Source organism: Camelina sativa, chromosome 4 (assembly GCF_000633955.1).
Source record: "Camelina sativa cultivar DH55 chromosome 4, Cs, whole genome shotgun sequence".
Taxonomy (NCBI): domain Eukaryota; kingdom Viridiplantae; phylum Streptophyta; class Magnoliopsida; order Brassicales; family Brassicaceae; genus Camelina; species Camelina sativa.
In genome coordinates this window covers 13,167,798-13,182,559 of record NC_025688.1, presented here as the reverse complement: position 1 = coordinate 13,182,559, position 14,762 = coordinate 13,167,798, and the positions used below count along the sequence as shown (strand labels likewise).

At 36.1% G+C, this 14,762-nt stretch overlaps 3 protein-coding genes and 1 non-coding gene across 5 annotated transcripts in view; 2 read left to right on the top strand and 2 right to left on the bottom strand.

The window, feature by feature from the left end:
• The window catches only part of LOC104780413 (histone H2B.6), a 5,261-nt gene extending 3,179 nt beyond the window's left edge, over positions 1 to 2,082 (top strand). The window contains exons 1-2 of one of the 2 annotated variants that reach the window (XM_019244631.1): positions 1,365 to 1,939; positions 1,991 to 2,082. In XM_019244631.1, coding sequence (XP_019100176.1) covers positions 1,460 to 1,912 — 453 coding nt within the window. In that variant the 5' untranslated portion in view covers positions 1,365 to 1,459 and the 3' untranslated portion in view covers positions 1,913 to 1,939; positions 1,991 to 2,082. Of the gene's footprint in view, positions 1 to 1,364 lie in introns of those variants that run through there. The other variant, XM_010504908.2, reaches the window with a different exon arrangement.
• On the bottom strand, positions 1,977 to 3,246 carry LOC104780414 (expansin-like A1). Its single transcript, XM_010504910.1, has 3 exons — positions 3,017 to 3,246; positions 2,636 to 2,930; positions 1,977 to 2,542 (listed from the first exon to the last, which is right to left on the bottom strand). Exons 1-3 carry the CDS (start codon positions 3,138 to 3,140, stop codon positions 2,164 to 2,166), a joined length of 798 nt encoding a protein of 265 aa, XP_010503212.1. The 5' UTR covers positions 3,141 to 3,246; the 3' UTR covers positions 1,977 to 2,163.
• TRNAV-AAC lies at positions 6,032 to 6,104 on the bottom strand. The gene has a single exon. It is a non-coding gene; the product is annotated as a tRNA-Val (tRNA).
• On the top strand, positions 11,594 to 12,073 carry LOC109132490 (RNA-directed DNA polymerase homolog). The gene has a single exon (XM_019244117.1). The coding sequence runs from the start codon at positions 11,594 to 11,596 to the stop codon at positions 12,071 to 12,073; it is 480 nt and encodes a 159-aa protein (XP_019099662.1).

Genomic DNA, 14,762 nt, shown 5'->3' with positions numbered 1-14,762 from the left:
TATGCTTCATCACAAAAACAGTTTTGCATGCATTTCTCGTCTGTATCGCACTTATCCACGTATGCAAAAATTTGTCCTTAAAATCACCAAAAATTAAACAAATTTATCTTTGAAATAAAAATATTAAAATTAAATTTAGAAAATGAACTAAAATTTTTTTTTTTTATGTATAGTTTTATTGTAATCCTGTTTAGGCTCAACTCATTTGTTAAATGTTTTTTATTAACACAGACTAGTCTCAAAAATTGGTAAAAATATATGTAAAATTCTATTGGTTTGTTCGAAAATGTTACTATTGGTAAAGTGTGCACACTTACCGAAGAAGACGACGCAAGAAGAGAAACCAATAGCATACTTTTAAATGAAATGTTTTTCATTCTCTAAGTAATTGTTTTTTTATTTCTCTAAGTAAATATTCTTTTACTTTCAATGGTGAAGTTAATGGTTGCACTTCATCTCTTGTCAAATTTATATCAATTTATATGTTCGTATCAAGATTTAACTTACCAAATATATATATGTGCAATTATTTCAAGATTTGATTTATCAATATTTTTTTCTTTGTATCCAGATTTTTTTCTTTGTATCCATTTATAAGTGAAAATCTGATATGTGTAATTATTTCAAGATTTGACTTACCAACATTATATATAAAGATGGATATGCATACAATTTTAATTACTATTGAAATTTTTATAAACATATTTATATCAAATCATATTATAATGAACCTCCTTACTCATATTTAATTCATATTTTTATGAACGTCCTTATTCACCCCTATTAGCTTAACCAATAAAAATAGAGTAATATGCCACCTTATACTATATTTAAAAATAAATCAAAATTAAAATCAGAAAAACAACATATTATGGAAACAAACTATGTATATATAATCACTATTTTATAAACCTAAACCAACATATAATTTCATTTAATTGTAAAATTTAAAACTCTAAACACTCTTTTATAAACCTAAATTGATATTTAATCTTGTCAAATTAAAAATATAAAGATTGTGTTTTCTTAATATGTTTTAGTATTATGTAGCATCTATTTTCATTGGTTAAATTACTCAGATCAGCTTTGGATCACGCCCATTTAATTAAATGAGCCCAATAAGAAAGCCCATTAATAATTTTAGTGGAGCGGGAACGGAGATTTTAACGCCGCTCAAACATACACCAAATATTTGACACGTCAGCGATCCCGCTTCATGAGCTGACCTAGTTTACAAACATTCTTATTAACCGTCGATTAAAAACACAATCAACGGCTAGGGTCTCCCACGTCACCGATCTTCGTCTATATCTAATAACCAATAGAATCAATTACTCGAACTACTATAAAACCAAAACTCATCTTCATCGAATAAAGATATCCAAAAAAAACACAATTCAGATCTGTGCTTCTTCATCTTTCTTCTTCTTCAACCCAGAAAACACAAAAGTCAAAAACAATGGCGCCGAGAGCAGAGAAGAAGCCAGCGGAGAAGAAACCAGCCTCCGAGAAGCCAGTAGAGGAGAAATCAAAAGCCGAGAAAGCTCCGGCGGAGAAGAAACCAAAAGCCGGCAAGAAGCTCCCAAAAGAAGCTGGAGCTGGAGGCGACAAGAAGAAGAAGATGAAGAAGAAGAGCGTCGAGACGTACAAGATCTACATCTTCAAGGTTCTGAAACAAGTTCATCCAGATATTGGTATTTCAAGCAAAGCTATGGGGATTATGAACAGTTTCATCAACGATATCTTCGAGAAGCTCGCTTCGGAGTCGTCTAAGCTCGCTAGGTACAACAAGAAACCTACGATTACTTCTCGGGAGATTCAGACTGCTGTGAGACTTGTTCTCCCTGGTGAGCTCGCTAAACACGCTGTTTCTGAAGGAACCAAAGCTGTTACCAAATTCACCAGTTCTTGAAAAAATTGGGAATCTAGGGTTTTCTAAATCTTGTTTTAGGGTTTCTACTTTCGTTTGTTATCTGTTTTTTTTTTTTAATTCTCGTTTCCCCCAGTTGTAAAGTAATGTTATGAATCAAGATTTGCGTTGTGTTCTTTAAAACTCAGTTAAATAAACAGCTCTGTTACACATTAGATATATATATATATATAATAAACCTATGAAGAGTGTGTTTGCTTGTGCCTAAAGAATTGAGATTTTGAATTGAGTTATTACTTCCAGATGTGAGCATCGCAGGGATCACAACCTTCTTGAGCAATGTCTGTGATTTGAACACCAGCGTCATAAGTCTTACCAGCTTCCCAATTAGCTGGTAGAGCACTCTGAGCCCAAATCATTTTGCCGTCGTAGCCTCCTGTAACTATGAACCTGAACTGGAGTGCTCCGGTTGGTACTTTGTCAGTAGTCCACACGGCTCCGTGGCTTCTGCTCATGTAACCCCAACGTGATGATCCAACTTCTGCAATGTCGATGGCTACTACTTCTGTTTGACCTCCTTGGTATAAAAGCTTTATCTCCAAGTAGTTTGGCTGTTTGCTTGCTTCTTCCACTCTCACGTTCATGTTCTTGTTCCCGTAGTCGCAAGGAACTCTGTTTTTATCATTTACCAAAGTCTTCTTGTTACTTAACTAAAGCGATTAAGAAAAGCAAAAAGAGTTAGGGGTTAAAAGAAGGGAATCTAACCTTTGGTAATCAATGTCGACAATGCCTTGTTTAAGAAGATCTCTGTCAGCACCAGCAACAGGTTTAGCCATAGCTCTAAAAGCTCTGCTACTAAGGACAAGATCGGTTTGGTTACTCTTGTTCAAGTCTGTGACCATCACAATGGTTCCTTTATTGCTACACAGCTTAGGGTTCTTGCATCTGACTTGGAAGCAAGCTCCACAACCAGCACCATCTTTGTGGATTGAAGGTGTAGCCGCTGCAATGTGTCCGGCGAAGAATCTAGTAGCCATAGAGCCATAAGCACAAGCTCCAGCTGCAATAAAAAACAACAAATCATGAGAAAAGAAACAAACAGATGGACACAGATGGTAACTTATAAGTAAGAGAAAGAAGATTTACAAGAGAGAGCAGAAGCAGAGGAGAAATAAGATGCTTTAGAACGGTGAAGACATCGATCACATGCGTTAACTGATGAAGAGAAGATGATGAAGATGACTACAACAAGGTAGAGAAAGCTTCCCATTCTTGTGTTTTCTTTTTCTTGAAGAAACAAATAATATCTATAATGATCAAATTAGAGAGAAGAGAGATATGTGAATAACATGAGTTTAGAGAAGAGAGGACAAAGAATGGGATTATATAATAGTGATGAAGATTGAAGAGAGAGTTGCTGCCAGCTCAGCGTCTCCATATCTAACACGCACGGTCACGTCATAGCTGGGTATGTGTGTGATGTGTAGCTTCCTTAATTACGCGTTTTACTCATTTGTTAATAAAGTGATATCTTTAATCACTTTCATTAGTCCAACCAAAGTAAAAGAACAAGTGTGAAAGAGAGAAGATTTAGTTTTACCAATATGAGTCATGGGGTGGGACGATGACATGGCCAGTTCACCGACTCTTTTTAGCCTTTTGTACATGTCGGTCTTCTGATTAGGTGGTAACAAACATATGGTAAAGTATTGAAAAACTAATTAAGAAACGAAACAACCCATAAGTATTTGTTTTTTTCTTTGTAACCTAATCAAATACATATATTAAATTTTTTGTAGTTGATTATTAATATTTTGAAGGAACATACATATATTTCTTGTTTGGTGATAAAAACAAAATTTCGGAAATGTGCCAGCCAGAACTCTGTTTATAAAATAGTATGATTATTGGATTTTAGTTGATTTGGAAATCTAAACAAAATCATGTATTATTAGATCATTGTTTTTTAAAATCTTTATAAACAATCTTTATAAAAAATCATGTATTTTTTTTTAATAATTTCATTTACTAGTTGAAATTCGATATTATAACTATTCTTAAATTTAATAAAAGTTCAATTTTACATTTGATTTTAACTGATTTGAAAGTATTTTCAGATAGACAAATACAAAAGTTTGAATCCCAATTTTTATTATTACTTTATAGTCCATACATTTGATATTAAAATAAGTGGAGTATGTCCGTAAACACGTCTTACCCTATAAAGTTAATTTTTAATATAAGAGAGAAACCTAAAAAGGGGATGACTTTGAGAAGGATGGTAAAGATAAGAACAAATTCCAAAACCAATTTCACTTTCTTCCTTTTTTCCCTAAACCCTTTTCATCACTTTCCTTTACACACATTTTTGTATCATTGGTTAATGTAAAAATGATAAATCTACCCAAGTATTTTATCTTTTTTATTAATTAATATATATATATATATATATCTGTCTTCCTCACTAATTAAAATTAAATCCTCTCACTTTTGTCTTATGAAAGAACTTTACATTTGTTGTTAAAAGTCACTAGGAAATGAGAGGTGTATGTGAACTTAACATAAAGGATTAGGTTTTCTAGTCCATAACAACTCATACCCACTAACAACCAAGTGTATAAAGTATAAACACAAATAATAATTAGGATGTAGAGCACTATAGCCTCTCCTCTCATTTTCAAGAGATTTATCACTAAACTCTTATCTACTTGTGTTGGTATTATTAATTATCATTTAGCGGACATATCATAATTTTGTTTGTTAAATTGTTGATTTAAGTCGATGAAATCTTCAAAATATTTCAATAGATATAGGTATGCCATTAAACATATCCATGTGAGAACGACTCTGTCATATCCATGGCATTGATTACTACATGTGAATATATATCTTCATACTACTCCCTCTCTTTTTGTTTCATTGTCGGGGGTATACGAAATATAAGATTACGATTCTATTTTGTCTAGATTCTATATCAATTACTGAGTATTAAATTAATTAAGGGAATGATGCGTATTAACATATAGGAACACTCATGTCCTCTTGAGGTTAGTACTTAATTGAGATTTGGTAAATGTTAATGTCTAGTAACAAGAAGAGTATGTCTTTGAGATCCTCTTCTCATTTTTTGAAGTGGTGGGGCTGCGAAGGAGTCCACTGAGGTGAGCATGACCAATGCCAAAACCAATGCATTTTCACCTAATCTTAGCCTTCTTTTTGTTTAAGTAAGCACATCGTCTAGTTCGGCCAATTCAAGCCAGTAATTTTTGAAATGTTTAAAAAAGACTTACACTTATTTTTGTAACATCTCTTAAAAATTAAAAAAAATATCCAAAAAGACTTTGGTAATCAAAATTTCTTAGAAATTAAACATATTCAAATCAGTTATTTGTTTGATTATTTTTTTTCAACATGATAAAATTTTCCAACTCGCAAAGTATTTCTTAAGAAAACAAAACAAAACAAATATGATATGAATATGATTCTGTTAAGGCAACCCTTGTGCTTGCTTGTTGATGGACTTGTAAACTGGCGTTTGTACGTATGATGAAGAGTCACAGGGGATCCCTGTCGAAAATCTGATGATGTTTCACAAAAAAATACAAAAGTGCTCGTTCCATTGTTCTTGCTGGTTTCTCTTTGGCGGTATTATAAAAGAATCATTAATGTCTCTTATAACAACTATCGCAATGGTTGCATTGCGTGTGACATACAAAAAAACTCCAAACCCTTACGATCGAGCTATATTTGGCCTGCTTGAAGATCAAATAATTGCAAACTCAATCAACACCAAGGACAAAAGCCAATAAATTATAAAGTTAGATGAGACATTACATCGCCATATGTATGAATAGGCAAGAATATTTTTGCCGATTTATTCTTGTTCCACACTAACAGTTTTGCATTACCTGAGATAACTAAACTGCATTTTAAGTATGTGTTTGAGTCTTGCCCATTAGATTAAAGAATCCTATTATAGCTCAAAAGTCTCCAGCACGTTTTGTGTATTGGAGTTGAATCAATTGATAACAAATATTTCATCAAGATGAATAAAATGTACTAAACTAAAATAAAGATAACAGTTATCAAAGAATTAATATCTCCAGTTCAACGCATATATTGCTGGGAACATTTAAGGAAAAATGATCAAAAACACAGATATGGCTTCGCCCGGGTTCGAACTGGAGACCTTCAGTGTGTTAGACTGACTTGATACCAACTACACCACTAAACCTTCATGCCAGGTTTGAGTTACTAAAAATAATCAACGAATAATTACTCTCTTGCCATATACAATATCTATATATCTTATTATATAAACCTTGGTTTTCAAAGTTAGTAACTCACCAGATCGTGACACGTGTTAGTTTTAACAATTAGAGATCAAAGTTAAAAACTCACTAGATCGTGACAAGTGTTAATTTTATCGATTAAATATCAAAGTTAGTAACTCATCAGATCATGACATATGTCAATTTTAACAATCAAAAATTACAGTTTTCAATCTTGGTAAAACAAAGCATAAGATAAAACATAAAATAATTGTAATCTTATTATATTTAAAAAAGAACAACTAAGATAAATATATTATGTGTCATTCACATCAAAGTTTCACTATTACAAAAATTCCCAACCACTACATGCTAAAATAAATATACTATATGTCATCCATATTTGGTCGTATAATTATACTATATAACCTAACACATTAAATTTTATGTCTTTGTTTGCACAAATAAATAAATAAATAAATTTTATGTTTCTATGGTTAGCCAATTTCGTACACTGAGTACTGCAACAAGATTTGTGAAGGCAGTCTTAGGAAAAAAGCTTGAATTGAAGTCTGAACTAATTTTTTAATTTTATGTCTTTGTTTGCACAAAAGAATAAATAAATAAAATTTATGTTTCTATGGTTAGCCAATTTCGTACACTGAGTACTGCAACAAGATTTGTGAAGGCAGTCTTAGGAAAAAAGCTTGAATTGAAGTCTGAACTAATTTTTTTATTATATTAAAAAATTTATTATATAAAATTGGGTTTTCAAATTAGTCATTAACATGATCATGACACGTGTCAAGTACACTGATGAGATGTTGACACGTGTCAAATGTATTATTTTTCAAAACAACTAATTAAGAAAATAACATTAAATCCAAATAAAATTTACATGTTTATATCTAAAAAAAATTCTAAATCAAAAAGGAAAATTAACAAATCTAATCTATTTTCCATTGTACGTTACTTATATTATACGAGTTTTCTCAATAATATTTTGACATGTATAAACAAAAAAGTAATTCACTAAGCATGTATATTATTATTAATAAATAAATAGTGAATAATAAATTTAAAAAGAATAACATAAGTTATAAGTTATGTCAAAAATATTATTTTTTTGAAACATAATTAGAGCTAATTAAGAAAATAACATTATATCTACATAACATTACATGTTTATATCGAAAGCTTTGATCTTTGATTTTTTTTTCTCATACAATTTTGTCGATCTATTGTGTGGGTCTTTGATTCGTGCGAGTTTTTCAATGGAAATTATCAGATGCAATGAAGAAATCGAAGTATAATGCCTGCTAATTTAATCGAGGATGGAGACACTGATGAAGGTTCCAAAAGTGATTCTACAGTTAATAGCATTATAAGTTTAGAAGATAAGTCGGTGGTTGATGTTTCTGGTCAAAATTTAGAGTTATTTTTTCTGAATAATGCTGATGATTATAGTACTGAAACAAGAGCTGCTTGATCGAGTAATTGAGAAGCGGTTTCAAATTTGGGAATTTGGAATGGTATAACATTTTAAAATTGGTTTCAAACCGAATTTTTGTGGTTTTCTATCGGATTAGGTTCGTAAACCGTTTAAACCAGGTATATGGAGAAATATATGAGAACTTTTGATTCGGGTAAAAATAAGTTGAGAATATTTGAGACGAGGTCATAGCTTTAAGTTGTTTTGGTACAATTGGATACCTCTGAAGAGTAAATAGGTCGTTGATCCTTAACGTGATTATGACATATGTCATGTTTTGGATTGTATAGAAAGTTTCTATTTTGTATATCTGCTCTAAGACTTATATATACCATCCTGATTATAATTTTCAAATTTTTATTTTTATTATATTATATTAACTTTCTTTCAATTTCTCAACTTTTATTGGGTTATTCATAAAATCATTGTAATCGAATAAATAATTTTCACCAGTTGTTCATCCAAAATATCTTTAGAGTAAAAAAAAACTTCATGGTTAAAGAAATTATTTCACAAAACAATCTTAGTAATTATAAGAACTATGATTATGCCAAAATGAAAGTAGAGCAACATAAAATTTGTTTAGAAGACATTTTATAGGTGGTGATAAAGAGCATACTTTAACAATAAAATAATTTTGAGTGTAAGAACATATTTTTAATGGTAAAATATAGAGTAAAATTGTATGTGGTTACTTATTAGATGTTTCTTTGATGAATTTGTTGCATGTAAAATATTTTGTGAATAAGTTGTGAAACGTTTTTGAAATTTGACAATAATAAAATTTGTAATGATGAGTATTTGGAAAAAGTTTTAGTGGAATATAATTTAGCTTTAGATTATTGTAATAATTGTTATAATATATTAAAAATATATAAATGTAAACAAATGTATGAAGGTAGATACAATAAAATTTATTTATATATTTTCAAACAATTGTTTAAGGTTTAGGATTTATTCTCTTCAACAATTTTTAAACCCGCATATCGTGCGGGCCCTTATCTACTATATATATAAAGTTAAATTTCCTCTCTTCTCCTTCCTCCACATCATCATCCACCTAATCAATATTTTTTTTGTTTTTGCATAAAAAAATACTATTTTAAATATTCATTAATTGCTTATTTATTATTTATAACTAATAATAGTAGAAAATAAATATAAACGAATTAACTAAAGGTAATTAAATTATAAAATAGTATACACAATTATGTAAATTTATTATGAAGTAAATAATAAAAATAATAACTATATAAAATGAATTAAGTAAAAGAAATGGAAATTTTAAAATAGTAAAAATAATACTATGAATTGGTTTTAGTAATAATGTTATTATTCAAATTATAACCAAAAAATGAACATATTCCAAAATTTAGAATGGGTTAATGAGTTTTAGAATGGAAGTAAGATTTTAATGCATGGTAAAGCAAAAAAAAATAATGTATGTAATTGTATTTATAAAAATCTAAACAGAAAAATAAAATTGAAGTGAAACATATACAACAAAGATTTATTGTTAAATTTCACTTATAAAAAATAAAAAATTAATTACTTAACTCAACTTAAAAGTTTTAATCTAAAACGAGGATATTGTAAGGGTCACACTTTTTTTTGGGAAAACTATGAAAAACATTTTTGAAAAAAAATCCATCTAAAAAAAATCAATGGTCAGAAAATATATAAAAAAATATGTAAGGCGTTACAAAAAGTGACATTTGATTTGTGTAGTATATCTCATAAGGTATATTATCAACTAGAGGTACAATTTGATAACATGATAAAAAAAAAAAAAAACAAGCTCGAGACTTCATCAATTTTATCAAATGATTTTAACCCAAAATATTGGTAAAAAAAAAACATATTTAAAGTGCACTATGTTTTTTTTTAGAAGACTAAATTGAGGTTGCATCACAAAATTAACATCTACAAATAACATATGAGGCTTTAGAAAAAAAATGTAACTTGGATTATGTTATTGTCGGGTTTAAACGTTTTACCATTTAGACATTCTTAAATTGGTAGGAAATTCTATTATGGCAGATGATGCACTTGTACATAGTGAAGGTCAATTGGTGACAGCTTGTCCTTTGGGAAGGTTGTTAAAGGGTGGGGACCAGAGTTCGAGGAACGTCTGGCGTACCAATAACCTACTGGTAGTTTAGATGAATAGTTCTTTTCCACGGTGAGGGGTTAGGATCGATGCCCTACAGGGCCAGCTTGAGGTCCATGGGGGCAAGCTAGCGGTGGGCTAGTGGGGTCACGGGACGGGTTGTCATACAAGCTAGCCACCTCTTGTTGGGAAGACCTTGGCAGTTTGATAAAGGAACTTCACATTGCGGCCGCACTAACCAGTATACATTTGTACACGGTAACAAACATATAAGCTTAAAGCCTTTAACTCCAACACAAGTTAGAGAAATGCAAGTGAAACTGTCTAAGGATTCAGACTCTAAAATGAACTTCCTTATCCAATCAAGTGATGTTAGAAAGTCCATTAAGGACTCTAACCAACTCTTATTGATGGTTTTTAGAGATTTGTTGGTTGAAGGAACATGTGGCTTCGAAGATACGCTCTCGGACTACATCAAGGACGTACTTAGGCGATACTCGGACGTGTTCCCAGATGAATTGCCCGAAGGTCTACCGCCTCTACGGGGCATCGAGCATCAGATCGACTTGATTCCCAGAGCACAACTGCCCAACCGTCTCACGTACCGAGTAAACCCGGAGGAGGCCAAAGAATTGGAGCAACAAGTGTTTGAGCTCATGTCCCAGGGTTATGTCCGAGAGAGCCTTAGCCCTTGTGTCGTTCCTGTCCTGCTCGTCCCGAAGAAAGACGGATCATGGCGCATGTGCGTCGACTGCCAGGCCGTAAACAACATCACGATCAAGTACCGACATCCAATTCCGCGTCTTGATGACATGTTGGATAAGCTCAGCGGATCAACCATTTTCTCCAAGATCAACCTCAAAAGTGGTTACCACCAAGTGAGGATGAAGCAAGGTTTGTACAAATGGTTGGTTATGCCATTCGGATTATCAAATGCCCCTTCGACCTTCATGCGCTTAATGAACCATGTGATGAGAGACTTTATCAACAAGTTCGTTGTGGTTTATTTCGATGATATTCTCATTTATAGCTCTTGCCTAACTGACCACGTCAAGCACTTGGAACATGTTTTAAACACCCTCCACGAAGAGCAACTGTACGCCAACTTGAAAAAGTGCGTCTTTGTTGCCAATGAACTTGTCTTCTTAGGTTTTGTTGTCAGTGAATAGGGACTTTAGGTGGACGGTGAGAAGATCTGAGCCATAGAGGAATGGCTCAAGCCCACCAACATCTCCCAATTTCGATCGTTCCACAGGTTAGCCAGTTTTTACCGACGGTTCGTGAGAGACTTTAGCACGGTCGTCGCCCCCTTACCGCGGTGATCAAGAAGAATTAGGAGTTCAAGTGGGGAGCCGAACAAGAACGAGCCTTCTTGGAGATCAAGAAGCGTCTTACTCAAGCTCCTCTCCTTGTCCTGCCCGACTTCAACACGACCTTTGAGGTGGAATGCGACGCATCCGACGTTGGCATCGGAGCCATCCTCACGCAAGGCGGTAAACCGGTGGCCTATTTCAGCGAGTAGCTCAGCGGTACAACCCTCAACTATCCCACTTATGACAAGGAGATGTACGCGCTGGTCCGTGCCATGGAGACTTGGTAGCATTATTTGCTAGCTCGGGAGTGTGTAATCCACACGGACCATGAGACTTTAAAACATTTGCACGGCCAAACCAATCTCAAGAAGAGGCATGCCAAATGGCTGGAGTTCATCGAATCCTTCCCATACGTTATCATGTATAAGAAAGGAAAGGAGAATGTCGTGGCCGATGCCCTTTCCCGAAGACACGCCTTGATCACCACCATGGACGCCAAAGTATGGGGGTTCCAAAGCATCAAGAACGCGTACGCAGATGATGCTGAGTTTGGGGAATGTTTCAAGAACTTTGGCAAAGGCAACTATACGGATTTCTATGTGTATAAGGGCTACTTATTCAGAGATCGGCGTCTTNCATCCAATTCCGCGTCTTGATGACATGTTGGATAAGCTCAGCGGATCAACCATTTTCTCCAAGATCAACCTCAAAAGTGGTTACCACCAAGTGAGGATGAAGCAAGGTTTGTACAAATGGTTGGTTATGCCATTCGGATTATCAAATGCCCCTTCGACCTTCATGCGCTTAATGAACCATGTGATGAGAGACTTTATCAACAAGTTCGTTGTGGTTTATTTCGATGATATTCTCATTTATAGCTCTTGCCTAACTGACCACGTCAAGCACTTGGAACATGTTTTAAACACCCTCCACGAAGAGCAACTGTACGCCAACTTGAAAAAGTGCGTCTTTGTTGCCAATGAACTTGTCTTCTTAGGTTTTGTTGTCAGTGAATAGGGACTTTAGGTGGACGGTGAGAAGATCTGAGCCATAGAGGAATGGCTCAAGCCCACCAACATCTCCCAATTTCGATCGTTCCACAGGTTAGCCAGTTTTTACCGACGGTTCGTGAGAGACTTTAGCACGGTCGTCGCCCCCTTACCGCGGTGATCAAGAAGAATTAGGAGTTCAAGTGGGGAGCCGAACAAGAACGAGCCTTCTTGGAGATCAAGAAGCGTCTTACTCAAGCTCCTCTCCTTGTCCTGCCCGACTTCAACACGACCTTTGAGGTGGAATGCGACGCATCCGACGTTGGCATCGGAGCCATCCTCACGCAAGGCGGTAAACCGGTGGCCTATTTCAGCGAGTAGCTCAGCGGTACAACCCTCAACTATCCCACTTATGACAAGGAGATGTACGCGCTGGTCCGTGCCATGGAGACTTGGTAGCATTATTTGCTAGCTCGGGAGTGTGTAATCCACACGGACCATGAGACTTTAAAACATTTGCACGGCCAAACCAATCTCAAGAAGAGGCATGCCAAATGGCTGGAGTTCATCGAATCCTTCCCATACGTTATCATGTATAAGAAAGGAAAGGAGAATGTCGTGGCCGATGCCCTTTCCCGAAGACACGCCTTGATCACCACCATGGACGCCAAAGTATGGGGGTTCCAAAGCATCAAGAACGCGTACGCAGATGATGCTGAGTTTGGGGAATGTTTCAAGAACTTTGGCAAAGGCAACTATACGGATTTCTATGTGTATAAGGGCTACTTATTCAGAGATCGGCGTCTTTGCATCCCAACCGGCTCTATCCGCGACCTATTGATCTGAGAAGCGCATAGTGGAGGTCTGATCGGACATTTTGGCGTGGCTAAAACTTTAACCATACTATAAGAGCACTTCTTCTGGCCAAGGATGCAGATCATGGTCGAGAAGCATTGCGGCCAGAACGTAGTATGTCGAGCCTCCAAATCCACCACTCATCCGCACAGACTCTACACCCTGTTACCGGTCTCGATAGGTCCTTGGGTCGACTTGTCCATGGACTTTGTCCTTGGATTGCCACCAATACATCGGAAGGACAATCATGGTAGTGGTCGATCGTTTCTCCAAAATGGTGCACTTCATTCCATGCCACAAGAGCCACGACGCAGTGCACATAGCTGACCTGTTCTTCAGCAATGTAGTATGTCTTCATGGCCTTCCCCGGACGATCATCACTGACCGGGAACCAAAATTCCTTGGCAACTTCTGGCGTACCTTGTGGAAGAATTTGGGGGCAAAGCTACTCTATTCCACTGCCGCACACCCTCAAACCGACGGATAGAACGAGGTCGTCAACCGGACTCTTGGCGCATTACTCTGAACGGCTATCGCAAGAAACAAAGGAACCTGGTTAGAGTGCATCTCACTCATCGAGTTTGCCTACAAACAAGCGGTTCACTCGGCCACGAAGAAGTCACCGTTCGAAGTGGCCTACGGATTTAAACCGTTAACTATGATGCATTTGGTACCATTGCCACCAGACGAGATTGAAAGCCAAGACAGGGCCACCAAGGCCGAATTGGTCAAGTGTTTGCATGAAGAGGTCCGAGCCAACATCGAGAGAAGAAACGAGCAATACGCACGTTATGCCAACAAGGGACGCAAGCCAATGTTTTTCCAACCTGGTGATTGGGTTTGGTTACACCTAAGGACGGAGCGGTTCGCACAAAGACGGAAGGACAAGCTTAGCCCACGGGGCGACAAACCCTTCCAGATCATCGAGAAGATCAACTACAACGCCTATCGCCTTGAGCTACCCGGTGAGTACAATACATCAACATCGTTTAATGTTGCTGATCTTGTTCTGTTTGATGCAGGTGGCGGCGACGATGTTTTGGGGACAAAACCTTCACAAGGGGGAGGGAATGATGTGAGCACCAGACCGGACATGTGTCTAGGAACACTCGCACCAGACGAAGACACCAGCGGAACACCCGTGGGACAATTCGAAGCCAGCATGCCTAGGATGATTCCCGGTGCAACCACTCGGACCAAGAGCTCATCCAGGACTTCAAGACACAGGATCAACTACTTCGTCCAAGCCTTCGTCCAAGAAGACCAAGAGATCAACTCGGCCAAGGCAACCATCGGCAAGACCGTCCGTACGGCCTTCGTCCTTACCCAAGGATGAGGGCGCCAAAGACGTTAGGATCATGACTCATACTCTTTTTCCTTACTTCAGGTTTTTTCCATGAGGTTTACCAGAGAAGGTTTTAACGAGGCGACGAGTCCTAACGCACAACGTCGCGTTTAACTCAAGGATGCATGAAACACTGCGTTTAACATCTGTGACGTGACAATCCGCACTCAGCCTAAGGACGCGGCCTTTCTTTTCTGTCCTTTTCCTTTAAACTTTGCGTTTTGAAACTTTCTAGACTCTTCCCTTGTGAACGTTGGAATAGTGTGACGTATGTGGCCTTGTTTAAACCAAATATAGGGCTACGTGTTCACCGTCTGAGGAGACGCGTCAAGGGCAAACGTATGCGGACCATAGCGAGTCCGCGTGTCCCTACTCCCCTTTCAACCGTTACACTATTAAAGCTCCCAACGCCACTAGCTTAGGTTCTTTAGACTTGAATGAAATTATAATTTTTTCAAAGAGTGAATCTTTGAGTTCTTGTGATGTGATTCTCCCAAGGAATCGACGCTCTAAGGTA